The sequence below is a fragment of the Erithacus rubecula genome (assembly GCF_903797595.1).
Source record: "Erithacus rubecula genome assembly, chromosome: 6".
Lineage (NCBI taxonomy): Eukaryota > Metazoa > Chordata > Aves > Passeriformes > Muscicapidae > Erithacus > Erithacus rubecula.
In genome coordinates this window covers 9093910-9120502 of record NC_136688.1, presented here as the reverse complement: position 1 = coordinate 9120502, position 26593 = coordinate 9093910, and the positions used below count along the sequence as shown (strand labels likewise).

The 26593-nt window shown below is 58.1% G+C and overlaps 2 protein-coding genes across 2 annotated transcripts; both read left to right on the top strand.

Annotated features, from left to right (window-relative positions):
* Positions 1-313: 313 nt before the first annotated feature.
* LOC306803966 (scavenger receptor cysteine-rich domain-containing protein SCART1-like) lies at positions 314-25432 on the top strand (the record flags this gene model as incomplete). The annotated part of the gene is made up of 11 exons (XM_079309988.1): positions 314-370; positions 1727-2288; positions 2377-2697; positions 2776-3078; positions 3152-3466; positions 3582-4355; positions 4442-5038; positions 5187-5282; positions 5496-5579; positions 24876-25016; positions 25201-25432. 11 exons carry the CDS (start codon positions 314-316, stop codon positions 25314-25316), a joined length of 3366 nt encoding a protein of 1121 aa, XP_079166114.1. The 3' UTR covers positions 25317-25432.
* LOC306803942 (scavenger receptor cysteine-rich type 1 protein M130-like) lies at positions 20370-24344 on the top strand. Its single transcript, XM_079309967.1, has 7 exons — positions 20370-21350; positions 21439-21759; positions 21838-22140; positions 22214-22528; positions 22644-23417; positions 23505-23876; positions 23958-24344. Exons 1-7 carry the CDS (start codon positions 20909-20911, stop codon positions 24191-24193), a joined length of 2763 nt encoding a protein of 920 aa, XP_079166093.1. The 5' UTR covers positions 20370-20908; the 3' UTR covers positions 24194-24344.
* Positions 25433-26593: the final 1161 nt, after the last annotated feature.

Here is a 26593-nt window from a genome sequence, read left to right as displayed (position 1 = left end):
GCCAGGGAAATCACTCTTTTATAAAACACAACCTCATTGGGCAAGATTGTCTTCTGTACTAATTCTCCAAGTATTCTTCCAGCCGGGAAGTGCCGATCCTTTGCATAAGAAAGGGCCGGGGAGCACAGTTGGTCTCGGTCAGGTGAGGGACACTGAGAGAGACAGCAGGAGACTGGCATGAGGAAGAAGGGAGACTTCAGAATACACTTTTTGTACCTGGAATGTGAGGCGGTGGGGAAAGCCTGCGTGCTTCCCGAGAGGCATCATCTGGGGTTGTTTGTATGTTCCTGCAGTAGGAAAAAATGGATTTACCATGGGAGACTCCTTCGACTTTGCTGTGGGAAACTATGGGTTGAACGGGGAAGGAAACGTGAGGTCTGGATGTGTGAGAGTGTTTGGGAAGCTCCGGCATCGGCGCCGGTCATTGTTGCCGCAGCAGTGAAGGTGATGCCAGGGATAGTATATTCCTGCGTTGGGAATGTGCCGACAGAGAGTGTGGTGAGGGGTGAGCCGGGGAAGTTTCCTTTGGAGCGCGGCTGCCGAGCCGCAGGGGCACGGAGCGGCGGGGCAGGGGCGGCGCGGAGCCGCGGCGTTCTCGGTGTCCTGTGACACTCTGCCACCTACATGCAAAAGCCGCGGTGTGGCATGGAAAGTTGATAATGTCGACGAAACGAACTGTGAGGGTCCCTGCCCGCCGCGGAGAGAACGTAGCCGGGTGGTCTCCTCCAGCCAGCCTGGCCGGTCTCCGTGCGGGATAGACAGCCACGGTAGGGCCGTGCGACACCTTTGAGGAGGACACCTCAGGGCTTAGCAGGGTTCAGCTCAGTCCACAAGCCATCCAGGGGTAGATGCCACTGGCAGGTGGCAAGTTCGCAATCCCACACAAAGCTTGGAAGCACAATGAAGGTGACTGCGGTGCTGCAGGAGGAACCTCGTCATGGAGAACTCTGTTCTGCCAGCACTGTGGCTGCTCAGCAGTGCTGCGGGGTGGCTCGGCCCCATCCTCAGCCTCACACACTCACACACAGAACAGACCACAAGGGAGTTCCTGCCCCCACCCCCGGGGTACACGCTTTGGTTTTCGGTAATGTTTACTCGCAGCTTACCCAGGTGCGTCCCCCAAAATTCAAGTGGGTTCAAGTGTGCCCCCCTACTTGTGGCTTCACCGCGGGGCAGGGGCGGCGCGGAGCCGCGGCGTTATCGGCGGCAGCGCAGGGCTCGGGAGCTGCGTGCGGTCGGTGGCGAGGCCGGGAGGCGCCGGGGGGTGAGCGCCTCCTTCGTGCCCTGGCGGCGAGGCGAGCGCGGGGCCAGAGCTGCGGCAGCAGCGCCATGTGCCAGCGCCGCCGCGAGGGACCGGGGAGCCGGCACCTGGCAGCGCCGAGCGGAGCCGGGGGCTGCTGCCACCCCCGCGGGGGCTGCGAGCACCCCGGCAGGGCAGCGCCCCACAGATTAGGGCTGGCAGCTCCGCAGCTGTGCACCTGCAGCTGCTTTATCGTGGTCTGTGGGTGAAGGCTGTCCCCATTCGTCAGGATGGCTCTTGGCAGGCTGCAGCAGCGGCAGAGCTGAAAGCTCGGGGGATGCAGGAAGGGCCCCCCCAGCGCAGGTGTGGTGGGTGGGGGGGCTGCCTCCCCCCGGGCACATCCGGCTGGCAGCCCACTGTGGCGAGGTGTGTGACGCCAGAAGCGGAGGCGAGGCTCATATTTGGGCACGGAGCAGGTGATTGGAGGCCGCGGCCCCAGAGGCGGCCGATGAGGCACCTGCTAAAGGCTGCCCGGCTGCTGCTGCCTGCATTGGCTCGGGCGCTGGCGAGACGTGGCCTGGCTGCGCTGGCTCGGGGCCGCTGCCATGGGGCCGCTGCTGGCGCTGGCGCTGCTCGTGTGCGTGCAGCTGTGTGCGGGTGAGTGGCGGGCGCTGGCAGCGGGGCCCGCGGCGGTGCCGGGCCCGGCTCAGCAGCCTCCGTGCCGCAGGCTCCGGGGAGCTGCGTCTGGTGGGCGGCGGCGGGCGCTGTGCCGGCCGCGTGGAGCTGAGGCACGGCGGGGAGTGGGGCTCCGTCTGCGTCTTCGACTTCGACTGGGAAGCCCGATGGGCCAGCGTGGTGTGCCGGCAGCTGGGCTGTGGCCGGGTGGCCAGGGCTTCCCCGTACGCCCCGTTCGGGCAGGGCACCGGACGGATCTGGCTGCAGCCCGTCTTCTGCAACGGCACCGAGAATTCGCTGGAGGAGTGTCGGCACTTCGGATGGGGACGGCACTTCTGCGGCCACGAGCGGGATGTGGGTGTGACCTGCACAGGTGAGGGGACACGCTGGCCGTGCTGGGACAGCCACCTTGTGCTGGAGCATCCCGGGCAGGGCTGAGCCGTGGCCCTGGCCTGGTGCAGATGCCGTGGAGCTGAGGCTGGCGGGCGGCGGCAGTCCGTGTGCCGGGAGGGTGGAGGTGAAACTGCGGGGACGCTGGGGCTCGGTGGGCGACGACAGGTGGGACATGGAGGACGCCGAGGTGGTTTGCCAGCAGCTGGGCTGTGGCTCGGCTGCCGGTGCCTACTCGGCCCGCGAGAGCTTCGGAGAAGGAGACGGACCCGTCAGTCTGGCCCTGGTGGACTGCAAAGGATCTGAAGCCACTCTCTGGGAATGCGGGATCGGTGGCTGGGGACCTTATAACGGCAGCATGCATGACTGGGACACTGCCGTTGTGTGCCAAGGTAAGAGCTTTCCTTGTGTGCAGATGTGGTGCTTCATGCACATCATCCCTTTCCAGGGAGCCTGCGCTTCTCCTGCAGGATTTTCCCGGCTGGTCGGAGGTGCTGGAGCCTGTGCCGGGCAGCTGGAGGTGTGGCAGGGCCGGGCCTGGCTTGGTGTGTGTGAGGATCAGGTGGACATGAAGGCGGCTCAGGTGGTGTGCAGGGAGCTGGGCTGCGGCGAGGCGCTCGCCATGGGCGGCAGTGGCCGGGTGTGGGCGGCACCGGGATCGCTCTGGGACGGGGGCTTCCAGTGCAATGGCAGCGAGCCCCTCCTGAGCGCCTGTGCCCGGAGTGCGGCCCCCAGGCAGGGCTGCAGCGGCCGTGCCAGCATCATGTGCTCCCGTAAGTGCCGGGGACACCGGGGGCTCCTGGGCTCCGTGCGGCGTGGCCGCCCTCACCGCCCTTCCTGCCGCAGCCTACACGGGCTTCCGCCTGGGGAACAGCAGCTCGGGATGCTCCGGGCGAGAGGAGGTGGCCGTGAGGGGGACGTGGGGCTCCGTGTGCGCCAGCGAGTGGGAGCTGCCCGATGCGCACGTCCTGTGCCGCCACCTGGGCTGCGGCCGCGCCCTCGCCGTGCCCCCGGGAGGCTCCTTCGGCAGCGGGGAGGGGCCGCTGCGGCCGGACACCTTCGGCTGCAGCGGGAGCGAGCGGCACCCGGGCCAGTGCCCCATGGCCGTGCTGGGGAAGCCGCCCTGTGCCCCCGGGAACGCCGCTGCTGTCAGCTGCTCAGGTGTGTAGGGCAGCTGCGGGAGGAGCCTTAAGGAGCTTTTAGGACTCCCCAGGAGTTGGGATTAGAAGCTACCATGTTTTTTGGAGACGAATTGCTGAGTGTTAACATTTGACAGGCATTGTTGAGTCCGTGCGGCTGGTGGAGGGTGAGACCTGGTGCGATGGGTGGCTGGAGTTGGCCGTAGGCAACGGGACGTGGCGCCGTGTGCCAGGAGAGCTTTCGCTCATTCGGAATTTGAGCAATGTGTGCCTGAATCTGGGCTGTGGAGGATTGGACAAGAGTGATGGCGTCCCTGGTACGGTTGTCATATATAACCTCAACCAGGCGGCGGAGGAGGTCATGTATGGTGTACTCACAGTCATTCGGGACATGACCACAGCACTGACCAAGGGGGCCTCACAGCTGTCCGAGTCCTATTTTGATGAGACCGTTGACGTTCAGGATTTAGGCTGGTTTACCACTGCACCAGCCGACATCCCTCACGGACTGTACATCGTCTGCTCAGGTAAGTGTCCCGGGAAGCGCCGGAGGTGCCGGTGCCCCAGGCACCCAGCCCAGCCCGGCCCTTCCGTGCCCGCAGGCAGCCGGCAGGTGAGGCTGGTGGGGAGCTCAGGGCGCTGTGCCGGGCGCGTGGAGGTCTATTCCGGTGGCAGCTGGAGCAGCGTGTGCCAGGAAGGCTGGGAGCTGCAGGACGCTGCCGTTGTGTGCCGTGAGCTGGGCTGTGGCACGGCCCTGGAGGCGCCGAGCTGGGCGCGCTTCGGCGCCGGCACGGGGCCGCTGTGGCCGTACATGGCCGAGTGCTCCGGGAGCGAGGAGTCTCTCTGGGAATGCGGGCGCTCGGAACAGCGCGAGTGCGGGCGCGGCCTTGGGGCAGGGGCCGTGTGCTCAGGTCAGTGGCGGGCACGGCCAGGTCGGGGTGCGGCAGAGGCCCTGGGGGTTGGTGGCCGAGCCGTGACCCCCGTGTCCCCCTTGCAGAGCAGATCTCGGTGCGGCTGGCAGGCGGCCGTGGGCGCTGCCGTGGCTACCTGGAGGTGTCCTATAACGGCACCTGGGGCCGCGTGTGCTCCAACGGCACCAGCAGCGGCACCGCCGCCGCCGTGTGCCGCCAGCTGGGCTGTGGGCACCGGGGCGGGCTGTCGGCCGACCCCGCCCAGCAGGAGTCCCGTGCCTGGCTGGCCTGGGTGGGCTGCGAGGACGGGGCCCGCTGGCTCTGGGGGTGCCCCTCGGCTCCCTGGCCGCTGCAGAGCTGCGGCGCTGGCGGGCACGCCCACGTGGAATGTGAGGAGGACAGCGATGGCAGCACCGAGACAGACGCTACCCCATATCCGGAGGGTGCCAGCAGCACAGGTAGCTCTGCCCGTGCCTGCATCCCCCAGCCCGGGCTGGCTGGGATCCCCCTGCCGTCACTGCCTGGCTGTGTCCCCACAGGTGTCCCCATCAGCAGCACCGTGGCAGTGGGCGTGGGGACGGTGCCTGTGGCAACTGTGCTGTGCGTGGTGCTGGGGACGCTGCTGTGCCTGTCCCTGGGTGCCCTGGCCGTGCTGCTGTGCCGTGCCCGTGCCTGGCGCCGAGGTGGGTCCTGCTGGGTGGGGCTGGGACTGACCCGGTTTGGGAGTGCAGGGGCTCCTGCCCTGTGGAACAGCTCAGGAGATGGGCAGGGGTGACCTTGGTTATACCAACAGTGCCCAGGGCCCCAGGTAAATGCTGCCTGTGTTTCCAGGCCGTGGCAGAGCTGCAGATGCCATCTCCAATGCTGTCTACGAGGAGCTGGACTACACGGCCATGCCCGAGTACCAGGAGGTGCCCAGTGGCCCAGGTGGGTGCAGCCCTTGTGGCCCAGCTCTGTGTGCAGTGAAGGCTCTGCCTGACAGCCCCAGGGCACATTCGGGCCTTGGTGTCTTTGCAGTGGCTCCTGGCCATGGGCCAAGGTGTCCCCTGTGTGCCAGAGCAGCCACGCTGTGTGGTGTGAGGTTCTGTCACCTGAGGTGCCACTTGAGGCCACCCCCATGTCCCTGTTCATTCCCGGCAGGTTCTCTGTTGGAGGGATGGGTCAAGAAGCTGCCATATTCCAGCAGGGACAGCATGGAGGGGAGTGACACTGAGGCAGCCCCAGGTAGGGCCCCAGGGCAGGAAGGCAGCGGGGAGAGCAGGGGAGAGGGGACACAGCCGGGCTGGGGAGCTGAGGGGACAAGTGCTCCCCTTGTCAGTGTGCAGTGGAGCATTGCCTTTCCCTGCTGGACCCGAGGGTCACCAGCACATCCCTGGTGGGAAGGCCAGAGGGGATGACACAGGCAGACCCGTGCCAGGGCTGCTGCTCACTGCCATGGACCCCTCTGCATTTCCCAGACCCCCCTGCCTGGCCCCAGCAAGGAATCCCGGATGGCTACGACGATGTCCTGGATGTGCCACAGGATTCCCCTGGTCCAGACATGGGGGACATGTCCAGGGGAGTGGCACAGCAGAGCTGGATCAGTGTCCTCCGCACAGGTAAGAGGCCTCACAGCTGCCCTGTGTCCTCTGCAGAGGCACTCCCTGGCAGGGTTTGGCTGTGGGGGTGGGCAGGGAGCCAGCAGCAGATCCATGTGTGCTGTGCTCAGAGCCCAGGTTGGGTCTGTCAGGGGGGACACGGTGCTGCCTGCCCCCTCAGGCACCTTTCTCTGTTGTCCCCAAGGTGGAATCTCCTCCCCTCCAAGTCTCCCAGGATATACAAGGGACCGTTTGGAAGAGCCCCCGGGGCACTCGGACTATGATGATGTCAGCAGCAGCGCCCTGGAGATGGTGCCATGAGGATTCCCTGGCCATGGTCCAGCCCTGGGGACATGTGTGTGGCAGTGTAGTGGGACCCTGTCTCCAGCTAAGGGTGGCCCTGCTCACAGAGGTCACCCTTCCCTGTTCATCGCTGCAGGAAAGCAGCTTATGTGGATGGATTTTCTTCAATTTCATTGTAAATTATTCTTTTTGCCTATTAAAACCCAAAAGAGAAACTCACTCCAAGGCTGGTGTCTCACTCAGTCCCAGGCACTTCCATTCCTGCTACATCAGCCATTCCCTGGGGATGCAGGGGAGAAAGTGGATTCACAAACACATTCCTGGGATTGATGGGATTGTTGGGAAGAGCACTGGGAGATTGGTGGCATTGTCTGCAGGGCTTTATTTGTCGCTGCCAAATGCACACATCTGTTCCCAGCAACACCGAGAGGAAAGGGAGAGACCAGGACCTGCACCCATCCCACTGATGCAGCAGGATCTCCTCGCTCTGTGCCACGATCTGCTCAAGCCGAGCGGGAGTCATGATGCTTCGTTCCACCCCAGAGTGCAAAATAGAAATAGCAAGAGACTCAGGTTTTATTGAGGAGAAAGCAGCAATGCAGTTTATTGCGTGTCAACAATTCAGTTTTGCGATAGAAGAGAGACAGGGAGAGAAACGGGTAAAGGAAACAAAGTAAAAGGGGAGAGAGAGAGAGAGAAAGGATGGGGATATAGTTACCAGCAGAAGGGACGCATCCTTGGGGTCGTGCGACAATAGACGCGTCTTCAATCCGTTGGGTAGAAAGAGGTCGCAGAGTCTATTTAAGAAATCACTTTTTATGCTCCTTTTCCAAAGCGAGGAGCCTGTGGCCACAGAGTGGGGAGATGTATGGACTGTTGTGTCTGGAGATCATTGCTCCAAGGCCCAGGTGCTGGAACAGGGCGCTGTAACCAGTACCCTGCTCGAGAGCAGCGTACCATGGCAAGCACCAGGCACAGCTACAAACAGTCCTTGGCGAGCATCCACCTGGGCCAGGCCAGAACTCAGGTCCAGAGCGAGGGGTGGGGTCCTGGCTCTCAGTCTCTGATGGAGGTCGTGAGGCAGATCAGAGAAACTTGGGACCGACTCTTGCAGCAGCCCGTGACTCACGACCATCGTCAAGAGCTCCTTCGTGGGGTTGTGAAGTCTTCAGGACTCGTGCGAGTTGATAGCATGTCCTGGAAAACAGAGACAGAAAGCTGGATAGAACAGAAAAGCAGGGAAAAGATAAGGGAAAGGAAAAGGGAGAAAGAAAACAAAACAAATAATCAATTTTCAATTTCAATTTCTGATTACAAAAATGATTAAGTTTTTTTGTTGAAATAAATCACAATGAAAAATTGGCAAAATATAATCAATAATCAAACTGGAACACAACTTAAAACATGCAATTTTCAAATTACAAAAAAAAAAATTAATTTCAATTTAAAATACAACACAACAAAAAAGAGCCAAATTATTTTTAATAACCCATTGTGTTCACTACCAATTCTTCTACAAAAAAAACCTATCACATGCAGTTCTTAAGCATGAACACTCATTGCCCATATCCACCAGTATTGTTTCAGGAATGTCTTTTTTTTTTTGCAAGGTTACAGACATTCTGTTTTGTGTCTAAGCACCTATCCTGAGTTCTGATTGCATTACTTTCACAGATAAACCCTTGTTGTTCTCAGACAGTACAAGTTTCCGAATCACTAATTTGCCCCTTCTCACCAATTTGACGGGTCCATTCCCTATGCTGGAAAGGATAGAGAATAGCTCTGTCATGATTCAGCCCTAATGCAGTGATAGGGAATATTGAATGTACTGAAGCAGTACAAATCGTCAGTGCAAAGGCTGTGGCTGGGATTGTGCTGGGGTCATAGGTAAAATTCACCTAGTTCTACCAGGACTGGAATTCTTTTTACAAGTCAGTGTCATTATCCCAAATTATTCTTTGAATTTCAGTAGGAAAAGTGCCTTCCTCACCTTCTCTTATAATTGAGGCACAAACTGACTGCATCCACAAGAGAGCCTGAATACAGCTGAAAGGAAACAGCCAATTTCTTCATTAATACTTCTAAATCAATCCTATTCAAAATTCCCAGTCTTGCTCCCACAACACCGGTATGTCTCTTGTTTGTTTCTTGAAAGGATCCTGCTTTTGCAACCAGGTTGTCCCCCCATCAAAAGAGATTTGCAGAAAAGGTGAACAAGCTGGCTGAATTGCTGAGACATTGTTTTGCATTGGCAATTTGACTTGTTTAAAACACCATGCAGGATTAAACTATATTTGCTTTTTGCCAGTTTTCTTATTTACCTATGGTCCAATTTCAAACATTTTCAGGCTCATCATAACCTATGGTTGGGTAGGAGGTGTTACAACACTAACATCAAGTTCCCCTCAATATTTTGTTTTGTTTTTACCACACATGATCTAATCAATTTTGATTTTGAATGTCAGAAAATAAAACACGACTGTAAGGTCCTGTGCCATAACTGTATAGAGGTTCCATGAGGGATTCAGCAATTAATCTTCACATCCCACGGCGTTCTTCTGTGAAAAGAAAACACAACAGAATCTGCCACAAAGAGGCAGGAGGTTAAAATGATGGAACTATCCAGCGTGGACTGGAATTCTGTTTCCTTCCCAATCATTTTGGTGCCAAACAGGAAGCCACTCTGTACCTCCTTTAAACACAGCACAAGAGTCAGTGTAGATGCAAACAAAAGAGGCACTCCACACCTCAAGCTGGAAAACACTCCAAACAAGCATCAGCTCCCCAGCCTGAGAGCCACCCCCTCCCCCAGCAATACTTTGTTTGGCAGAAGCATCAGTGAATGAAGAATTTGCCGTTTGTTTGGGGGAGAAAGCAGAGGTTACTTTAATTACCCAGGCAGGTTTGTTGTAGCTGCTACCCAAGCTCTCAGTTTCTGTTACTGCCAGATTTTTTACAGTTTATTCTGTTACAGAGGAGATGTTACAGTACTGCTTGATCGGGGCATACCACTTCCTGAGTGAGGATTGCTGGGCCATCCTGTCAGAGGGGGAGGTCTCAGTAGTGGCTGTTTTCAAAACCTTCACTTCCTGAGAAGGTTTTTGAATTTTCTCTGCTGTAATTTGCAAGTTGAAGATTTCCAAATGGGAGATGATTTTCAGTTGGGTATTCCCCACTACTTCTATTTCTATTTGTGAATGTTTTCTAGGAGTTGGTCAGGTGTACCAACTAAAGCTACAGGGTCCCCCCTTCCCAAGGGGTTAAGCCTCCCTGCCCAATAAGCTGCTGTGTTGGGTTGATGTGGACACAAAAGTGTATTCTGACACCATCTGTTTCAGCTGGGTGGGGCAGTGATTTCTTTATCTCCATGGCACATACTATCTCTTCATGGGCCATCTTTAAGGCAAGATGGAGCAATCATTATCTTTTCCACAGCCCATCCTCCCTCCAGGAAGATATCATCTGCTGCTGGCACATTAACTCCCACTGTATGACTGGTCCAATTACATCATCCCACTGGGAGATGCTGCAGCCAGGGGGAGGAGCCAAGCCTTTCCTACCTAGATAAAAACTGAGATTTTGATCAGCAAGTTATCCATCTTTCCACTGGATTCCAGAGGAGAAGCCAGTGCCTTCTACATCATCCCTGGACTTCTGGAGGAAAGCTGCAGCTCTCTGCAGGAGCACTGCTTCAGCTGAACCACATCTGCCACTGCTGGGGGACTGTAGCCACCATTTAATGGGACTGTTACCAACACCCTGACTGACTGACAGGGTGTCAGGTTGTATTCTGGCTCTGTCAGGGTTGGGATTGTTCTTTGTACAACTGTATTTCTATTTTAATTTTCCTAGTAAAGAACTGTTATTCCTAGTTCCCATATCTTTGCCTGAGAGCTCCTTAATATAAAAATTATAATAATTTGGAGGGAGGGGGATTACATTCTCCATTTCAAAGAGAAGCTTCTGCCTCTATGGGCAGACACCTGTCCTTCAAACCAGGACAGATTTTGGTGCCCCACGTGAGGCTCGAGGGCATCGAGAGATAAAAGGAATAACAATTCTTGAATGACCTAATTTTTGTGTGCTGGACATAGAAACCCCATTAGGTTGCTTCATGTGGTCTCACCCTGGTTCGGGTGGCACATGGTCGTGGATATATTTCTCCCATTTGCAGGCCCTTAGCTAAACATGGGCCCTATAACCAAGGCTACTGTGTCTGTTATCCAGTTTGCCTTATGGGCTAATAAGATGAGGAATTTGTGGATTTGTAACTTCCTTTGGAAGGCGAGTAGATTAATTCAGGGCTTTCGCACACTAACTGTATGTTTTTGGGGTTACTTTATTAATGGCACTTACTGTGAGGAAATGACACCAGGGCAATTTTTTTCCCAAGCCTTCACCCAGATTTTTAGGTCTACCCCAGCAGTTTTTGAAGGGTTCAGATCTCCTCTGAATGTTAATGATAGCATAGAGTGGGTGGTGTTGCTAATATGCCTGTTCTGTTTAGCATTCAGAGACAAGGGAATATTGTTTTGGATAACAACCCTGGTACCTACCCCAGGAAATACAAATGTTGCCCCAGAGCCTGACCCTACACCAGAGATGAGAGATGCTGCCCCAGAGCCTGATCCTGTCCCACAGCCCACTGCAGAAAGGAACCACCCAGTGTGGGTGGCTTGGGACATGTGCCAGATGTTGAAGGAACACTCTTCTCCAGCTGGTGAGGAACCCTCCCCCTGCCCTAAAGAGGGAGAGTCGGATGGTGCTGCAGTGGAACCCGTAGATGTTGTATCTGTCCAGGCTCCAGCTGGATCACAGGGGCAGCCACAGCCAGCAGCAGTCGCCCCTGTGGAAACTATACAGTCTATAATGAAAACAAAGCACTTGGATAATAAGGATCAGCGAGGAGGGCCCTCAACACCAGCAAGGAGCCAGAGGTTGATAATCACCGAGTCCCTCTCATAGGATAGTCTCTGTAACCTGTGTAAAGACATTGCTCAGCGGGGCCGTGAGCCTTTTACAACTTGGTTACTCCGGGTCTGGACCTTACGGGGACAGGTGTACAACTGGATGGAACTGAGGCCAGGAATTTGGGACCCTTGACCCAGGACTCGGGTGTGGATCAGGTATTCGTAAGACAGGAAGATCCCCTTTCGCTCTGGGAAGGGCTTTTAATGAGTGTGAGAGAGAGCTTTGTCCACAGAGAGAGAATGCAGGAGCACCACCATGGAATGCGATGGAAGAGCCTTGAAAAAGGGATCCAGCAGCTGAAAGACATGGCAGGATTGGAGATTCTCTTTAGGAGGGGCAGACAGCATGACAATGACCCCGATAAGGAGCACAGGGCAGGTGTTGTGGAATCTGGCAAACCTGGGCCCATCTCAATATACCACCTTCATTGCAATGATTAATGCTGATAACAACCAAGAGACAGTGTGTTCTGTCACAAACAAACTCAGAAATTTTGAGAGTATGATGAATGGCCCAATGCAGGCCAATGTCTCTGCCATGATTAAAGAACTCATAGAGGAGTTTAAAGAGGAGATGAGGGACGAGGGAGGAGATGAGGAAGATCAATGCAGCACCAGCCCCCAAATTAGAGCCCAACGCTCTCCAGCCAGGGAGAGAAGGTACACCCCACGAGCTGCTCTGTGGCTCTTTCTGCATGACCATGGGGAAGACATGAGAAAATGGGATGGGAAACTCACTTCTGTCCTGGCAGCACAGGCGCATCAACTGAGGGAGGGAAGCACTAACCAAGGGAGTTCTACGAAAGTGAAGGTAACCTCGACCTCCCATAACCAAGGTGCAGGATATTAAAGAAGGGAAGATAATCTGTCAGACCCACTTGAAGGAACTTCTGTTATGTATGCCCAGGAAAGAAATAATAACCAGGGCTAGAGGGGCCCTGCCTCTAGCCAGGGAGAGGCATGGGATGACAGACTCCATTGCAGCGTGTGGTTGCCTGGCACATCAGAGCCACAGAAACATGAAGTGCTAGTTGATACTGGTTCACAATGCACCCTGATACCATCAGAACATGTGGGGGAAGGAACCTGGTTCTACTGTTGGGGTGATGGGAGGATCACAGGAATTCACTGTGCTGGAAGTTGAGGTGAGCCTGACAGGGAAGGGGTGGAAGAAACATCCAATTGTAACTGGCCCAGGGGCACCGTGCATTCCAGGCATAGACTTCCTCAGGAATGGCTACTACAAAGACCCAAAGGGGTTCAGGTGGGCTTTTGGAATAGCTGCTGTAGAGACAGAGAGCATTAAGCAGTTGAACACCTTGCCTGGACTATCAGAATATCCATCTGCAGTAGGACTCCTGAAAGTGACAGAGCAACAGGTGCCAATTGCCACCATGACAGTGCAGCGCCGGCAGAACCGGACAAATCGAGATGCTGTGATCCCCATCCACAAGATGATCCATGAGCTGGAGAGCCAAGGGGTGGTCAGCAAGAGCCACTCACCCTTCAACAGTCCCATGTGGCCTGTGCTCAAATCTGATGGAGAATGGAGACTGACTGTGGATTATCGTGCATTGAAAAAGTGACTCCACCATGAGTGCTGCTGTGCTGGACATGCTGGAACTCCAGTAGGAGCTGGAGTCCAAGGCAGCAAGGTGGTGTGCCACCATGGACATTGCCAGTGCATTCTTCTCCATCCCTCTGGAAGCAGAGTGCAGACCTCAGTTTGCTTTCACCTGGAGGGGCGTGCAGTACACCTGGAACCGACTGCCCCAGGGGTGGAAACACAGCCCCACCATCTGCCACAGACTGATCCAGGCTGCACTGGAGAAGGGTGAGGCTCCAGAACATTTGCAGTACATTGATGACATCATTGTGTGGGGGAACACGGCAATGGAGGTGTTTGAGAAAGGAAAGAAGGGCAGTATTTCTCAGGTTACTCAAGACTGTGAGACATGTGCTGCCATCGAGCAAGGCAAGCAGGATGGGGGGCGATGGTCCAAATATAAGTATGGGGAGGCCTGACAGATTGACCACATCACACTGCCTCAGACCTGTTTAGTTATTTCTGCATATTTTGCTGTCCGTTCACACGCTCCTTTCACACGCCAGCTGTTTTTGTGAATTTCTTAGTTTGCACCAGTGTTTATATCAGGTGCAGAGTATGAGAAAATTCTGGGAGTCTTTCAATAACTTGTTGAAATCCCTTAAGGCTGCTGGAACACAAACTCTGCTAAATCGGGAGACAAGAAGTTGAAAGCACAGATTTCCAAGATGAGAAGATTCAAGGCAACGGGAGGCGGTGAAGATCCTGAATCCCACCAATTATGGACTTTCAGGAGTTTGAATGGGAGGATCAATATCCTATAATTACCAATTGCAAAGTGTGTCCCCACGTGGGTGATGGTTCTAGAAATGTACAATTAGGAAGAATTATGAACAATAAATCAGCTTCTGCAAAATCATATTGATTTGCTGACTAAAAGTCCAATTTTTTCCCGCACCACGAAATGGTTGGAGACCTACCCTGTGCCCCACACCACTCATTGCAACACCATCCTGGGCCTGGAGAAACAAGCCCTTTGGAGACATGGGACCTCTGAGAGAATTGAGTTCGCCCATGAGACTCATTTCAAGAACAGCCTCATAAGCACCTGGGCTAGAGAACGTGGCACTGAGTGGGTTTACCATATCCCCTGCCATGCACCAGCTGCAGGCAAAGTGGAGAGGTACAATGCACTGCTAAAAATGACCTTGAAAGCATTGGGTGGGGAATATTTCAAGAATTGGGAGCAGCATCTTGCAAAGACCACCTGGTTAGTTAACAGCCGAGTTTCAACCAACCGAGCAGGCCCTGCCTAGGCTGAGTCCTTGCATACAGTACATATATATATGCATTATATATGTGTTTGTAGAATTGGAATATATATTAGATATAGCAGTAAGCTGACAATATGGGGATGAAGGGCGGAATGTATTAGGGCAACTTTATGAAGCTTGTACCCCAAATCATCTGTTGGTGTTGAATATTGAATTGTGCAGCTTTAAGACTGGTTCCAGGAGTGAAGGGGGAGAGAAGGAGGTGCAGACTTGTTATCAGAGACTGCACTTGCTCCCCTGCCTCCTTCACGCAGAGCAGGTTGTCTGCAGTGGACGATGGGTAAAAGCTTCTTTTTGCTTTTAGTTAGTTTTTCTGGATAGCTGAGGCAAAGGAGTTTCCCTGGACTGTGCTTTTCCTCTGTTCTTGGAATTGCTCAAACCTGCTCTGGACTGAAAACCCAGAAGAGCAGCAGGGGCTCACACCTGTGGCACACCAGGCCTGGCCTGGGCCACAGCATTTCCCAGCACTGGAGGGACTGAGAACAGCCTGAGCGAGCAGGGCTGCAACCCACGAGAGGGACTCCTCTGAATCTGTCAGCTCTTTGGAGTGGTGAGAGGTTTTCCTGTGTGGTATTGTTCACTTTTGTGCTGGGAAGTGCTTTGTCAGTTAAATAAACAGGTTTTTTCCCATTTCTCTCTGAGGGAACATTTTTTCCACGAGCCAGTTGAGGGGCCTTCTTCGGAGGTTTCCTCCCAAATTTCCCCTAAACCAGGACAGAGGGGTAGGCCATGTTTGACCAACCTGATCTTTTGTGACCAGGTGACCCACCTGGTGGATGCAGGAAAGGCTGTGGATGTTGTGTAGCTGGACTTCAGCAAGGCCTTGGACACTCTCCCACAGCACAGCCCTGGAAAAGCTGGCAGCCCCTGCCTTGGACAGGAGCACTCTTGGCTGGCTTAAGAACAGGCTGCATGGCTGGTCCCAGAGAGTGGTGGTGAACGATGCTGCATCCAGCTGGGAGCCTGTCACCAGTGGAGTCCCTCAGGGCTCTGTGCTGGGGCCTGTTCTGTTCAAGATTTGCATTGATGACATGGAGGAAGATATTGAGTCTTTCATCAGTACATTTGCAGAGGACACTAAGCTGGGAGCATGTGTCGAGCTATTGGAAGGTAGGAGGGCTCTGCAGAGAGACCTGGAAGGGTTGGAGGGATGGGCAGAGTCCAGTGGGATGGAGTTCAATCAGTCCAAGTGCTGAGTCCTGCATTTTGGCCACAATAACCCCCTGCAGTGTTACAGGCTGGGCATGGAGTGGCTGTTCAGTGTCCAGGCAGAAGGGGGCCTGGGGGTGATGGTTAACAACTGACTGAACATGAGCCAGCAGTGTGCCCTGGTGGCCAAGAAGGCCAATGGCACCCTGGCCTGGATCAGGAATAGTGTGGCCAGCAGGAGCCGAGAACTCATTCTTCCCTGTACTCAGCACTGGTGAGGCCACACCTTGTTTGCTATGTCCAGCTCTGGGCCCCTCAGTTTAGGAAGGACTTTGACAGTTGTTTACCCTGAAGAAATGGAGACTCAGGTGTGACCTTATCACTCTGAACAACTCCCTGAAGAGTGGTGGTAGTCAGGTGGGGCTTGATCTCTTTGAACAGGCAGTGACAAAGAGAATCCAGAGGACACAGTCTAAAGTTGCACCAGGGGAATTACTGGTTGGATATTAAGAAAAAATTATTAACAGAAAGAGTGATAAAAAAGTGGAATGGTCTGGCCTGCGGAGACAGCGGAGTCACCATCTCTGGATGTGTTTAAAAAAAGCTTGGATAAGCCAATTGGTGCCATGGTCTAGTTGAGATGTTAGGGCATGGGTTTAACTCAATGATCTTGAAGGCCTCTTGCAATGCAAAAATTCTGAAAAATCTGGGGTGCACTCTGTGTTCCCAGGGCCCCAGGTAAATGCTGCCTGTGTTTCCAGGCCGTGGCAGAGCTGCAGATGCCATCTCCAATGCTGTCTACGAGGAGCTGGACTACACGGCCATGCCCGAGTACCAGGAGGTGCCCAGTGGCCCAGGTGGGTGCAGCCCTTGTGGCCCAGCTCTGTGTGCAGTGAAGGTTCTGCCTGACAGCCCCACGGCACCTTTGGGTCCTGGTGTCCCTGCAGTGGCTCCTGGCCATGGGCTGGGGTGTCCCCTGGGTGCCAGAGCAGCCACGCTGTGTGGTGTGAGGTTCTGTCACCTGCGGTGCCACTTGAGGCCACCCCCATGACCATGTTTATTCCCTGCAGACTCCCTGTCAGAGGGATGGGTCAAGAAGCTGTCATATTCCAGCAGGGACAGCATGGACAGGAGTGACACTGAGGCAGCCTCAGGTAGGGCCCCAGGGCAGGAAGGCAGCGGGGAGAGCAGGGGAGAGGGGACACAGCCAGGCTGGGGAGCTGAGGGGACAAGTGCTCCCCTTGTCAGTGTGCAGTGGAGCATTGCCTTTCCCTGCTGGACCCGAGGGTCACCAGCACATCCTTGGTGGGAAGGCCAGAGGGGATGGCACAGCCAGACCCGTGCCAGGGCTGCTGCTCACTGCCATAGACCCCTCTGCATTTCCCAGACCCCCCTGCCTGGCCCCAGCAAGGAATCCCGGATGGCTACAACGATGTCCTGGATGTGCCACAGGAGTCCCCTGTTCCAGGCACTGGGGACATTGTCCAAAGGAAATGCACAGCAGAGCTGCATCTGTGACCGCCCCACAGGTAAGAGGGTTCACAACTGCCCTGTGGCCTCTGCAGAGCCACTCCCTGGCAGGGTTTGGCTGTGGGGGTGGGCAGGGAGCCAGCAGCAGATCCATGTGTGCTGTGCTCAGAGCCCAGGTTGGGTCTGTCCTGGGGGACACGGAGCAGCCTGCCCACTCAGGCACCTTTCTCTGCTGTCCCCAAGATGGAATCTCTTCCCTTCCAAGTGCCTCAGGATATACAAGGAACCCCTTGGAGCAGGCCCCGGGGCACTCGAACTATTGTGATGTCAGCAGCAGCCTGGAGACGGCGCCATGAGGATTCCCTGGCCATGCCCCAGCCCTGGGGACATGTGTGTGGCAGTGTGGTGGGGCCCTGTCCCCGGGGAGGGTTGGCCCTGCCCACAGAGATCACATCTCCCTGTTCATTGCTGCAGGAAAACAGCTGAACTCCAAGGATTAGCAGTGATTTCCGTGTGAATTTCCGTCTTTATGTATTAATATCCAAACTCTTCAGAGACTCACTGCCAAGGCTGGGATCTCACACGCATTGGCACCAGCATCCCAGGTACATCAGACATTCTTAGGGGATGTGGAGCAGCAATGGCAGCACAGACACTTCCCTGGGGTGGATGAGATTAACGGGATGAGCACAGGAATATTGCTGGAATTATCGGCAGTGTCTTTATTTGGTACTGCCAAATCCACACAATTTTCCCCAGCAATGACGAGGGGAAAAGGCAGAGGGCAGGACACACCAGGCACCCCTCTCCCTTATGCAGATGCAGCAGGATCTCCTCCCTGAGACCCATGGTTTGGGCAGGCTCAGACCCACAGGCAGCACTGAGAGCTGGGCTGGGAATGACTCTGGTTTTTGAAGGGCTGTTCCTAAAGGAGGAGAGGTGTTCTGAAGGAGGGCAGCACCTTCCTGTCCCCCCGCAGGAGCCCGCGGTGGCAGGGCAGCCGGGCCATGGCCCCTGCCTGCGGCACGTCATGCTCCAGGAGGTTGCCGATCTTCAGGGCGGGCTGCAGTGCCCGCAGGGCGTCCAGCTCCTGCAGCAGGGCCTGGCTGAAGGCGTCCGTGCTCAGCCTGGGCATGGAGGAGGCAGGAGAAGAGGAGAAGGTGTTCGATGTAGTGTGGAGGGAGGTGCTGAAGCAGGCGCGATGGCGGTGCTGCCCTGCCTGTCCCGCAGCATCCTGTCCCCAGCTCGGGAACTGGCGGGCGTGGCAGGGGCCGTGGCAGATCCCTCAGCCCAGGCTCCGCAGCGGGCAGGCGGGATGCCGGAGCTGCCGGCAGAGCTGCAGGACGCCGTGGGCTCCCAGCTCGGTGTCACTCAGGTGCGGGCAGCTGAGACGGGGCCCCTGCAGCAGCCGGCGCCCGACAGCCGGCAGCTGCCCAGCCTGTGGCAGCGAGGGCAACGGGCCAGGAGGGCTTTGGCCTGTGCTCGGGGAGCTGCTGCAGCTGGGAAGGGCGGAGCAGTGGCTGAGGCCGTAGGCAGCAGCAGCGGCTGCTGAGGCGGCGATAGCGCAGCGCGATGAGAAGCGCCGGCAAAGAGGCTGCGAGGCGAGCGAGGGCCCCCGAGGGATCGGTGCCCTCGGGGAGCTCCTGTCCCCTGTGGCCGGGGCAGCAGCCAGCCAGGCACCAAGGCCGCTCCCGTTCGGGTGTCCCCAGCTGGGCCCCCGTGGGCTCAGGGCCGTGCGTGCGTCTGTGGCAGGGACAGCTCCGGGACACTGCCCGGTGCCGCAGTGCCCGGCAGAGCGGGGATGGGGCAGGGCAGCTCCTCCCGCCCCGCCCAGCGAGGGAGCGGCACGTTCTGGCCGTGAGCAATTGCTGCGGGGCAGGTGGATGGGGAGCGGCTGCAGTTCCAGATGCTCCGTTTGCTCCAGATGGGATCCCGAGAGTAGAGGCCGAGTGTAGTAATTGTGTCCAGACGTGCACAACTGGCAAAAACTCCAGTCTTTTATTAATATTTCTGAATTCCTTCTCTGACAGGAGTAGTTTGTCCCCACCTCTCATTCCTTCCCCATAGGCAGCTTCAAACACAGCACTGTCTCCTTTTCTTTCAGAATGCTCTCCTCAGCCCTGACGCCTTCTTTCCTCTCTGCAATTTTCCTTCTTCCTTCTACAAGACTGCCTAAACCGCAAGCTGTTCCTGTGCTGGCCGCACAACACGGACTGTGCCATACACAGGATGCTTTTTTACTTTTCTCTCCCTTACCCTCTCAAAGTACAACCAGCAGAGACTCTTGGTCTCTAAATTCCGACTCCATCTGCAACTGTAACTAGTGGCCAGGGAAATCACTCTTTTATAAAACACAACCTCATTGGGCAAGATTGTCTTCTGTACTAATTCTCCAAGTATTCTTCCATACTTACAAACTCTTTTACTACAGCCGGGTAGTGCCGATCCTTTGCATAAGAAAGGGCCGGGGAGCACAGTTGGTCTCGGTCAGGTGAGGGACACTGAGAGAGACAGCAGGAGACGGGCATGAGGAAGAAGGGAGACTTCAGAATACACTTTTTGAACCTGGAATGTGAGGCGGTGGGGAAAGCCTGCGTGCTTCCCGAGAGGCATCTGCTGGGCTTGTTTGTATGTTCCTGTAGTAGTAAAAAGTGGATTTACCATAGGAGACTCCTTCGACTTTCCTGTGGGAAACTATGGGTTGAATGGGGAAGGAAACGTGAGGTCTGGATGTGTGTTGAGAGTGTTTGGGGGAGCTCCGGGATCGGCGCCGGTCAGTGGAGCCGCAGCTGTGAAGGTGCTGCCAGGGATAGTGTATTCCTGCGTTGGGAATGTGCCGACAGAGAGTGTGGTGAGGGGTGAGCCGGGGGAAGTTTCCTTTGGAGCGCGGCTGCCGAGCCGCAGGGGCACGGAGCGGCGGGGCAAGGGCGGCGCGGAGCCGCAGCGTTCTGGGTGTCCTGTGACACTCTGCCACCTACATGCAAAAGCCGCGGTGTGGCATGGAAAGTTGATAATGTCGCCGAAACGAACTGGGAGTGTTCCCGCCCGCCGCGGAGAGAGCGTAGCCGGGTGGTCTCCTCCAGCCAGCCCGGTCGGGTCTCCGTGCAAGATAGACAGCCACTGCAGGGCCGTGCGACACCTTTGAGGAGGACACCTCAGGGCTTAGCCGGGTTCAGCTCAGTCCACAAGCCATCCAGGGGTAGATGCCACTGGCAGGTGGCGAGTTCGCAATCCCACACAAAGCTTGGAAGCACAATGAAGGTGACTGCGGTGCTGCAGGAGGGACCTCATCATGGAGAACTCTGTTCTGCCAGCACTGTGGCTGCTCAGCAGTGCTGCGGGGTGGCTCGGCCCCATCCTCAGCCTCACACACTCACACACAGGACAGACCACAAGGGAGTTCCTGCCCCCACCCCCGGGGTACACGCGTTGTTTTCTGGTAATGTTTACTCGCAGCTTACCCAGGTGCGTCCCCCAAAATTCAAGTGGGTACAAGTGTGCCCCCCCCCCTACTTGTGGCTTCACCGCGGGGCAGGGGCGGCGCGGAGCCGCGGCGTTATCGGCGGCAGCGCAGGGCTCGGGAGCTGCGTGCGGTCGGTGGCGAGGCCGGGAGGCGCCGGGGGGTGAGCGCCTCCTTCCTGCCCGGGCGGCGAGGCGAGCGCGGGGCCAGAGCTGCGGCAGCAGCGCCATGTGCCAGCGCCGCCGCGAGGGACCGGGGAGCCGGCACCTGGCAGCGCCGAGCGGAGCCGGGGGCTGCTGCCACCCCCGCGGGGGCTGCGAGCACCCCGGCAGGGCAGCGCCCCACAGATTAGGGCTGGCAGCTCCGCAGCTGTGCACCTGCAGCTGCTTTATCGTGGTCTGTGGGTGAAGGCTGTCCCCATTCGTCAGGATGGCTCTTGGCAGGCTGCAGCAGCAGCAGAGCTGGAGGCTCGGGGGATGCAGGAAGGGCCCCCCCAGCGCAGGTGTGGTGGGTGGGGGGGCTGCCTCCCCCCGGGCACATCCGGCTGGCAGCCCACTGTGGCGAGGTGTGTGACGCCAGAAGCGGAGGCGAGGCTCATATTTGGGCACGGAGCAGGTGATTGGAGGCCGCGGCCCCAGAGGCGGCCGATGAGGCACCTGCTAAAGGCTGCCCGGCTGCTGCTGCCTGCATTGGCTCGGGCGCTGGCGAGACGTGGCCTGGCTGCGCTGGCTCGGGGCCGCTGCCATGGGGCCGCTGCTGGCGCTGGCGCTGCTCGTGTGCGTGCAGCTGTGTGCGGGTGAGTGGCGGGCGCTGGCAGCGGGGCCCGCGGCGGTGCCGGGCCCGGCTCAGCAGCCTCCGTGCCGCAGGCTCCGGGGAGCTGCGTCTGGTGGGCGGCGGCGGGCGCTGTGCCGGCCGCGTGGAGCTGAGCACGGCGGGGAGTGGGGCTCCGTCTGCGTCTTCGACTCCGACTGGGAAGCCCGATGGGCCAGCGTGGTGTGCCGGCAGCTGGGCTGTGGCCGGGTGGCCAGGGCTTCCCCGTACGCCCCGTTCGGGCAGGGCACCGGACGGATCTGGCTGCAGCCCTTCTTCTGCAACGGCACCGAGAATTCGCTGGAGGAGTGTCGGCACTTCGGATGGGGACGGCACTTCTGCGGCCACGAGCGGGATGTGGGTGTGACCTGCACAGGTGAGGGGACACGCTGGCCGTGCTGGGACAGCCACCTTGTGCTGGAGCATCCCTGGCAGGGCTGAGCTGTGGTCCTGGCCTGGTGCAGATGCCGTGGAGCTGAGGCTGGCGGGCGGCGGCAGTCCGTGTGCCGGGAGGGTGGAGGTGAAGCTGCAGGGACGCTGGGGCTCGGTGGGCGACGACAGGTGGGACATGGAGGGCGCCGAGGTGGTTTGCCAGCAGCTGGGCTGTGGCTCGGCTGCCGGTGCCTACTCGGCCCGCGAGAGCTTCGGAGAAGGGGACGGACTCGTCAATCTGGTCCTGGTGGACTGCAAAGGATCTGAAGCCACTCTCTGGGAATGTGGGATCGGTGGCTGGGGACCTTATAACGGCAGCATGCATGACTGGGACACTGCCGTTGTGTGCCAAGGTAAGAGCTTTCCTTGTGTGCAGATGTGGTGCTTCATGCACATCATCCCTTTCCAGTGAGCCTGCGCTGCTCCTGCAGGATTTTCCCGGCTGGTCGGAGGTGCTGGAGCCTGTGCCGGGCAGCTGGAGGTGCGGCAGGGCCGGGCCTGGCTTGGTGTGTGTGCGGATCAGGTGGACATGAAGGCGGCCCAGGTGGTGTGCAGGGAGCTGGGCTGCGGCGAGGCGCTCGCCATGGGCGGCAGTGGCCGGGTTGAGGCGGCACCGGGATCGCTCTGGGACGGGGGCTTCCAGTGCAATGGCAGCGAGCCCCTCCTGAGCGCCTGTGCCCGGAGTGCGGCCCCCAGGCAGGGCTGCAGCGGCCGTGCCAGCATCATGTGCTCCCGTAAGTGCCGGGGACACCGGGGGCTCCTGGGCTCCGTGCGGCGTGGCCGCCCTCACCGCCCTTCCTGCCGCAGCCTACACGGGCTTCCGCCTGGGGAACAGCAGCTCGGGATGCTCCGGGCGAGTGGAGGTGGCCGTGAGGGGGACGTGGGGCTCCGTGTGCGCCAGCGAGTGGGAGCTGCCCGATGCGCACGTCCTGTGCCGCCACCTGGGCTGCGGCCGCGCCCTCGCCGTGCCCCCGGGAGGCTCCTTCGGCAGCGGGGAGGGGCCGCTGCGGCCGGACACCTTCGGCTGCAGCGGGAGCGAGCGGCACCCGGGCCAGTGCCCCGTGGCCGTGCTGGGGAAGCCGCCCTGTGCCCCCGGGAACGCCGCTGCTGTCAACTGCTCAGGTGTGTAGGGCATCTGCGGGAGGAGCCTTAAGGAGCTTTTAGGACTCCCCAGGAGTTGGGATTAGAAGCTACCTTGTTTTTTGGAGACGAATTGCTGAGTGTTAACATTTAACAGGCATTGTCGAGTCCGTGCGGCTGGTGGAGGGTGAGACCTGGTGCGATGGTTGGGTGGAGTTGGCCGTAGGCAACGGGACGTGGCGCCGTGTGCCAGGAGAGCTTTCGCTCATTCGGAATTTGAGCAATGTGTGCCTGAATATGGGCTGTGGAGGATTGGACAAGAGTGATGGCGTCCCTGGTACGGTGTTCATAGATAACCTCAACAAGGCGGAGGAGGAGGTCATGTATCGTGTACTCACAGTCATTCGGGACATGACCACAGCGCTAACCCAGGGGGCCTCACAGCTGTCCAAGGACTATTTTGCTGAGACTGTTGACGTTCAGCGTTTATGGTGGATGACCACTGCACCAGCCGACATCCCTCACGGGATGAACCTCGTCTGCTCAGGTGAGTGTCCCGGGAAGCGCCGGAGGTGCCGGTGCCCCAGGCACCCAGCCCAGCCCGGCCCTTCCGTGCCCGCAGGCAGCCGGCAGGTGAGGCTGGTGGGGAGCTCAGGGCGCTGTGCCGGGCGCGTGGAGGTCTATTCCGGTGGCAGCTGGAGCAGCGTGTGCCAGGAAGGCTGGGAGCTGCAGGACGCTGCCGTTGTGTGCCGTGAGCTGGGCTGTGGCACGGCCCTGGAGGCGCCGAGCTGGGCGCGCTTCGGCGCCGGCACGGGGCCGCTGTGGCCGTACATGGCCGAGTGCTCCGGGAGCGAGGAGTCTCTCTGGGAATGCGGGCGCTCGGAACAGCGCGAGTGCGGGCGCGGCCTTGGGGCAGGGGCCGTGTGCTCAGGTCAGTGGCGGGCACGGCCAGGTCGGGGTGCGGCAGAGGCCCCGGGGGGTTGGTGGCCGAGCCGTGACCCCCGTGTCCCCCTTGCAGAGCAGATCTCGGTGCGGCTGGCAGGCGGCCGTGGGCGCTGCCGTGGCTACCTGGAGGTGTCCTATAACGGCACCTGGGGCCGCGTGTGCTCCAACGGCACCAGCAGCGGCACCGCCGCCGCCGTGTGCCGCCAGCTGGGCTGTGGGCACCGGGGCGGGCTGTCGGCCGACCCCGCCCAGCAGGAGTCCCGTGCCTGGCTGGCCTGGGTGGGCTGCGAGGACGGGGCCCGCTGGCTCTGGGGGTGCCCCTCGGCTCCCTGGCAGCTGCAGAGCTGCGGCGCTGGCGGGCACGCCCACGTGGAATGTGAGGAGGACAGCGATGGCAGCACCGAGACAGACGCTACCCCATATCCGGAGGGTGCCAGCAGCACAGGTAGCTCTGGCCGTGCCTGCATCCCCCAGCCCGGGCTGGCTGGGATCCCCCTGCCGTCACTGCCTGGCTGTGTCCCCACAGGTGTCCCCATCAGCAGCACCGTGGCAGTGGGCGTGGGGACGGTGCCTGTGGCAACTGTGCTGTGCGTGGTGCTGGGGACGCTGCTGTGCCTGTCCCTGGGTGCCCTGGCCGTGCTGCTGTGCCGTGCCCGTGCCTGGCGCAGAGGTGGGTCCTGCTGGGTGGGGCTGGGACTGACCCGGTTTGGGGGTGCAGGGGCTCCTGCCCTGTGGAACAGCTCAGGAGATGGGCAGGGGTGATCTTGGTTATACCAACATTGCCCAGGGCCCGAGGTAAATGCTGCCTGTGTTTCCAGGCCGTGGCGGAGCTGCAGATGCCATCTCCAATGCTGTCTACGAGGAGCTGGACTACACGGCCATGCCCGAGTACCAGGAGGTGCCCAGTGGCCCAGGTGGGTGCAGCCCTTGTGGCCCAGCTCTGTGTGCAGTGAAGGTTCTGCCTAACAGCCCCACGGCACATTCTGGTATTGGTGTCCCTGCAGTGGCTCCTGGCCATGGGCTGGGGTGTCCCCTGGGTGCCAGAGCAGCCACACTGTGTGGTGTGAGGTTCTGTCACCTGAGGTGCGACTTGAGGCCACCCCCATGTCCCTGTTTATCTTCTGCAGATTCCTGGTCTGAGGGATGGGTCAAGAAGCTGCCATATTCCAGCAGGGACAGCATGGCCAAGAGTGACACTGAGGAAGCCTCAGGTAGGACCACAGGGCAGGAAGGCAGCGGGGAGAGCAGGGGAGAGGGGACACAGCCGGGCTGGGGAGCTGAGGGGACAAGTGCTCCCCTTGTCAGTGTGCAGTGGAGCATTGCCTTTCCCTGCTGGACCCGAGGGTCACCAGCACATCCCTGGTGGGAATGCCAGAGGGGATGGCACAGCCAGACCCGTGCCAGGGCTGCTGCTCACTGCCATGGACCCCTCTGCATTTCCCAGACCCCCCTGCCTGGCCCCAGCAAGGAATCCCGGATGGCTACGACGATGTCCTGGATGTGCCACAGGATCCCCCTGCTCCAGACACTGGGGACATGTCCAAGGGAGTGGCACAGCAGAGCTGGATCAGTGTCCTCCCCACAGGTGAGAGGCCTCACAGCTGCCCTGTGTCCTCTGCAGAGGCACTCCCTGGCAGGGTTTGGCTGTGGGGGTGGGCAGGGAGCCAGCAGCAGATCCATGTGTGCTGTGCTCAGAGCCCAGGTTGGGTCTGTCAGGGGGGACACGGAGCTGCCTGCCCCCTCAAGCACCTTTCTGTGCTGTCCCCAAGGTGGAATCTCCTCCCCTCCAAGTCTCCCAGGATATACAAGGGACCGTTTGGAAGAGCCCCCGGGGCACTCGGACTATGATGATGTCAGCAGCAGCGCCCTGGAGACGGTGCCATGAGGATTCTCTGGCCATGCCCCAGCCCTGGGGACATGTGTGTGGCAGTGTGGTGGGACCCTGTCTCCAGCTAAGGGTGGCCCTGCTCACAGAGGTCACCCTTCCCTGTTCATCGCTGCAGGAAACTAGCTTATGTGGATGGATTTTCTTCAATTTCAGTGTAAATTATTCTTTTTGCCTATTAAAACCCAAAAGAGAAACTCACTCCATGGTTGGGGTCTCACTCAGTCCCAGGCACTTCCCTTCCTGGTACATCAGCCATTCCCTGGGGATGCGGGGCTGAGAGTGGAATCACAAACATATCCCTGGGATTGATGGGATTGTTGGGAAGAGCACTGGGAGATTGGTGGCATTGTCTGCAGGGCTTTATTTGTCACTGCCAAATGCACACAACTGTTCCCAGCAACACGGAGGGGAAAGGGAGAGACCAGGACCTGCACCCATCCCGCTGATGCAGCAGGATCTCCTCGCTCTGTGCCACGATCTGCTCAAGCCGAGCGGGAGTCGTGATGCTTCGTTCCACCCCAGAGTGCAAAATACAAATAGCAAGAGACTCAGGTTTTATTGAGGAGAAAGCAGCAACGCAGTTTATTGCGTGTCAACCATTCAGTTTTGCGATAGAAGAGAGACAGGGAGAGAAACAGGTAAAGGAAACAAAGTAAAAGGGGAGAGAGAGAGAGAAAGGATGGGGATATAGTTACCAGCAGAAGGGACGCATCCTTGGGGTCGTGCGACAATAGACGCGTCTTCAATCCGTTGGGTAGAAAGAGGTCGCAGAGTCTATTTAAGAAATCACTTTTTATGCTCCTTTTCCAAAGCGAGGAGCCTGTGGCCACAGAGTGGGGAGATGTATGGACTGTTGTGTGTGGAGACCATTGCTCCAAGGACCAGGTGCTGGAACAGGGCGCTGTAACCAGTACCCTGCTCGAGAGCAGCGTACCATGGCAAGCACCAGGCACAGCTACAAACAGTCCTTGGCGAGCATCCACCTGGGCCAGGCCAGAACTCAGGTCCAGAGCGAGGGGTGGGGTCCTGGCTCTCAGTCTCTGATGGTGGTCGTGAGGCAGATCAGAGAAACTTGGGACCGACTCTTGCAGCAGCCCGTGACTCACGACCATCGTCAAGAGCTCCTTCGTGGGGTTGTGAAGTCTTCAGGACTCGTGCGAGTTGACAGAGACAGAAAGCTGGATAGAACAGAAAAGCAGGGAAAAGATAAGGGAAAGGAAAAGGGAGAAACAAAACAAAACAAATAATCAATTTTCAATTTCAATTTCTGATTA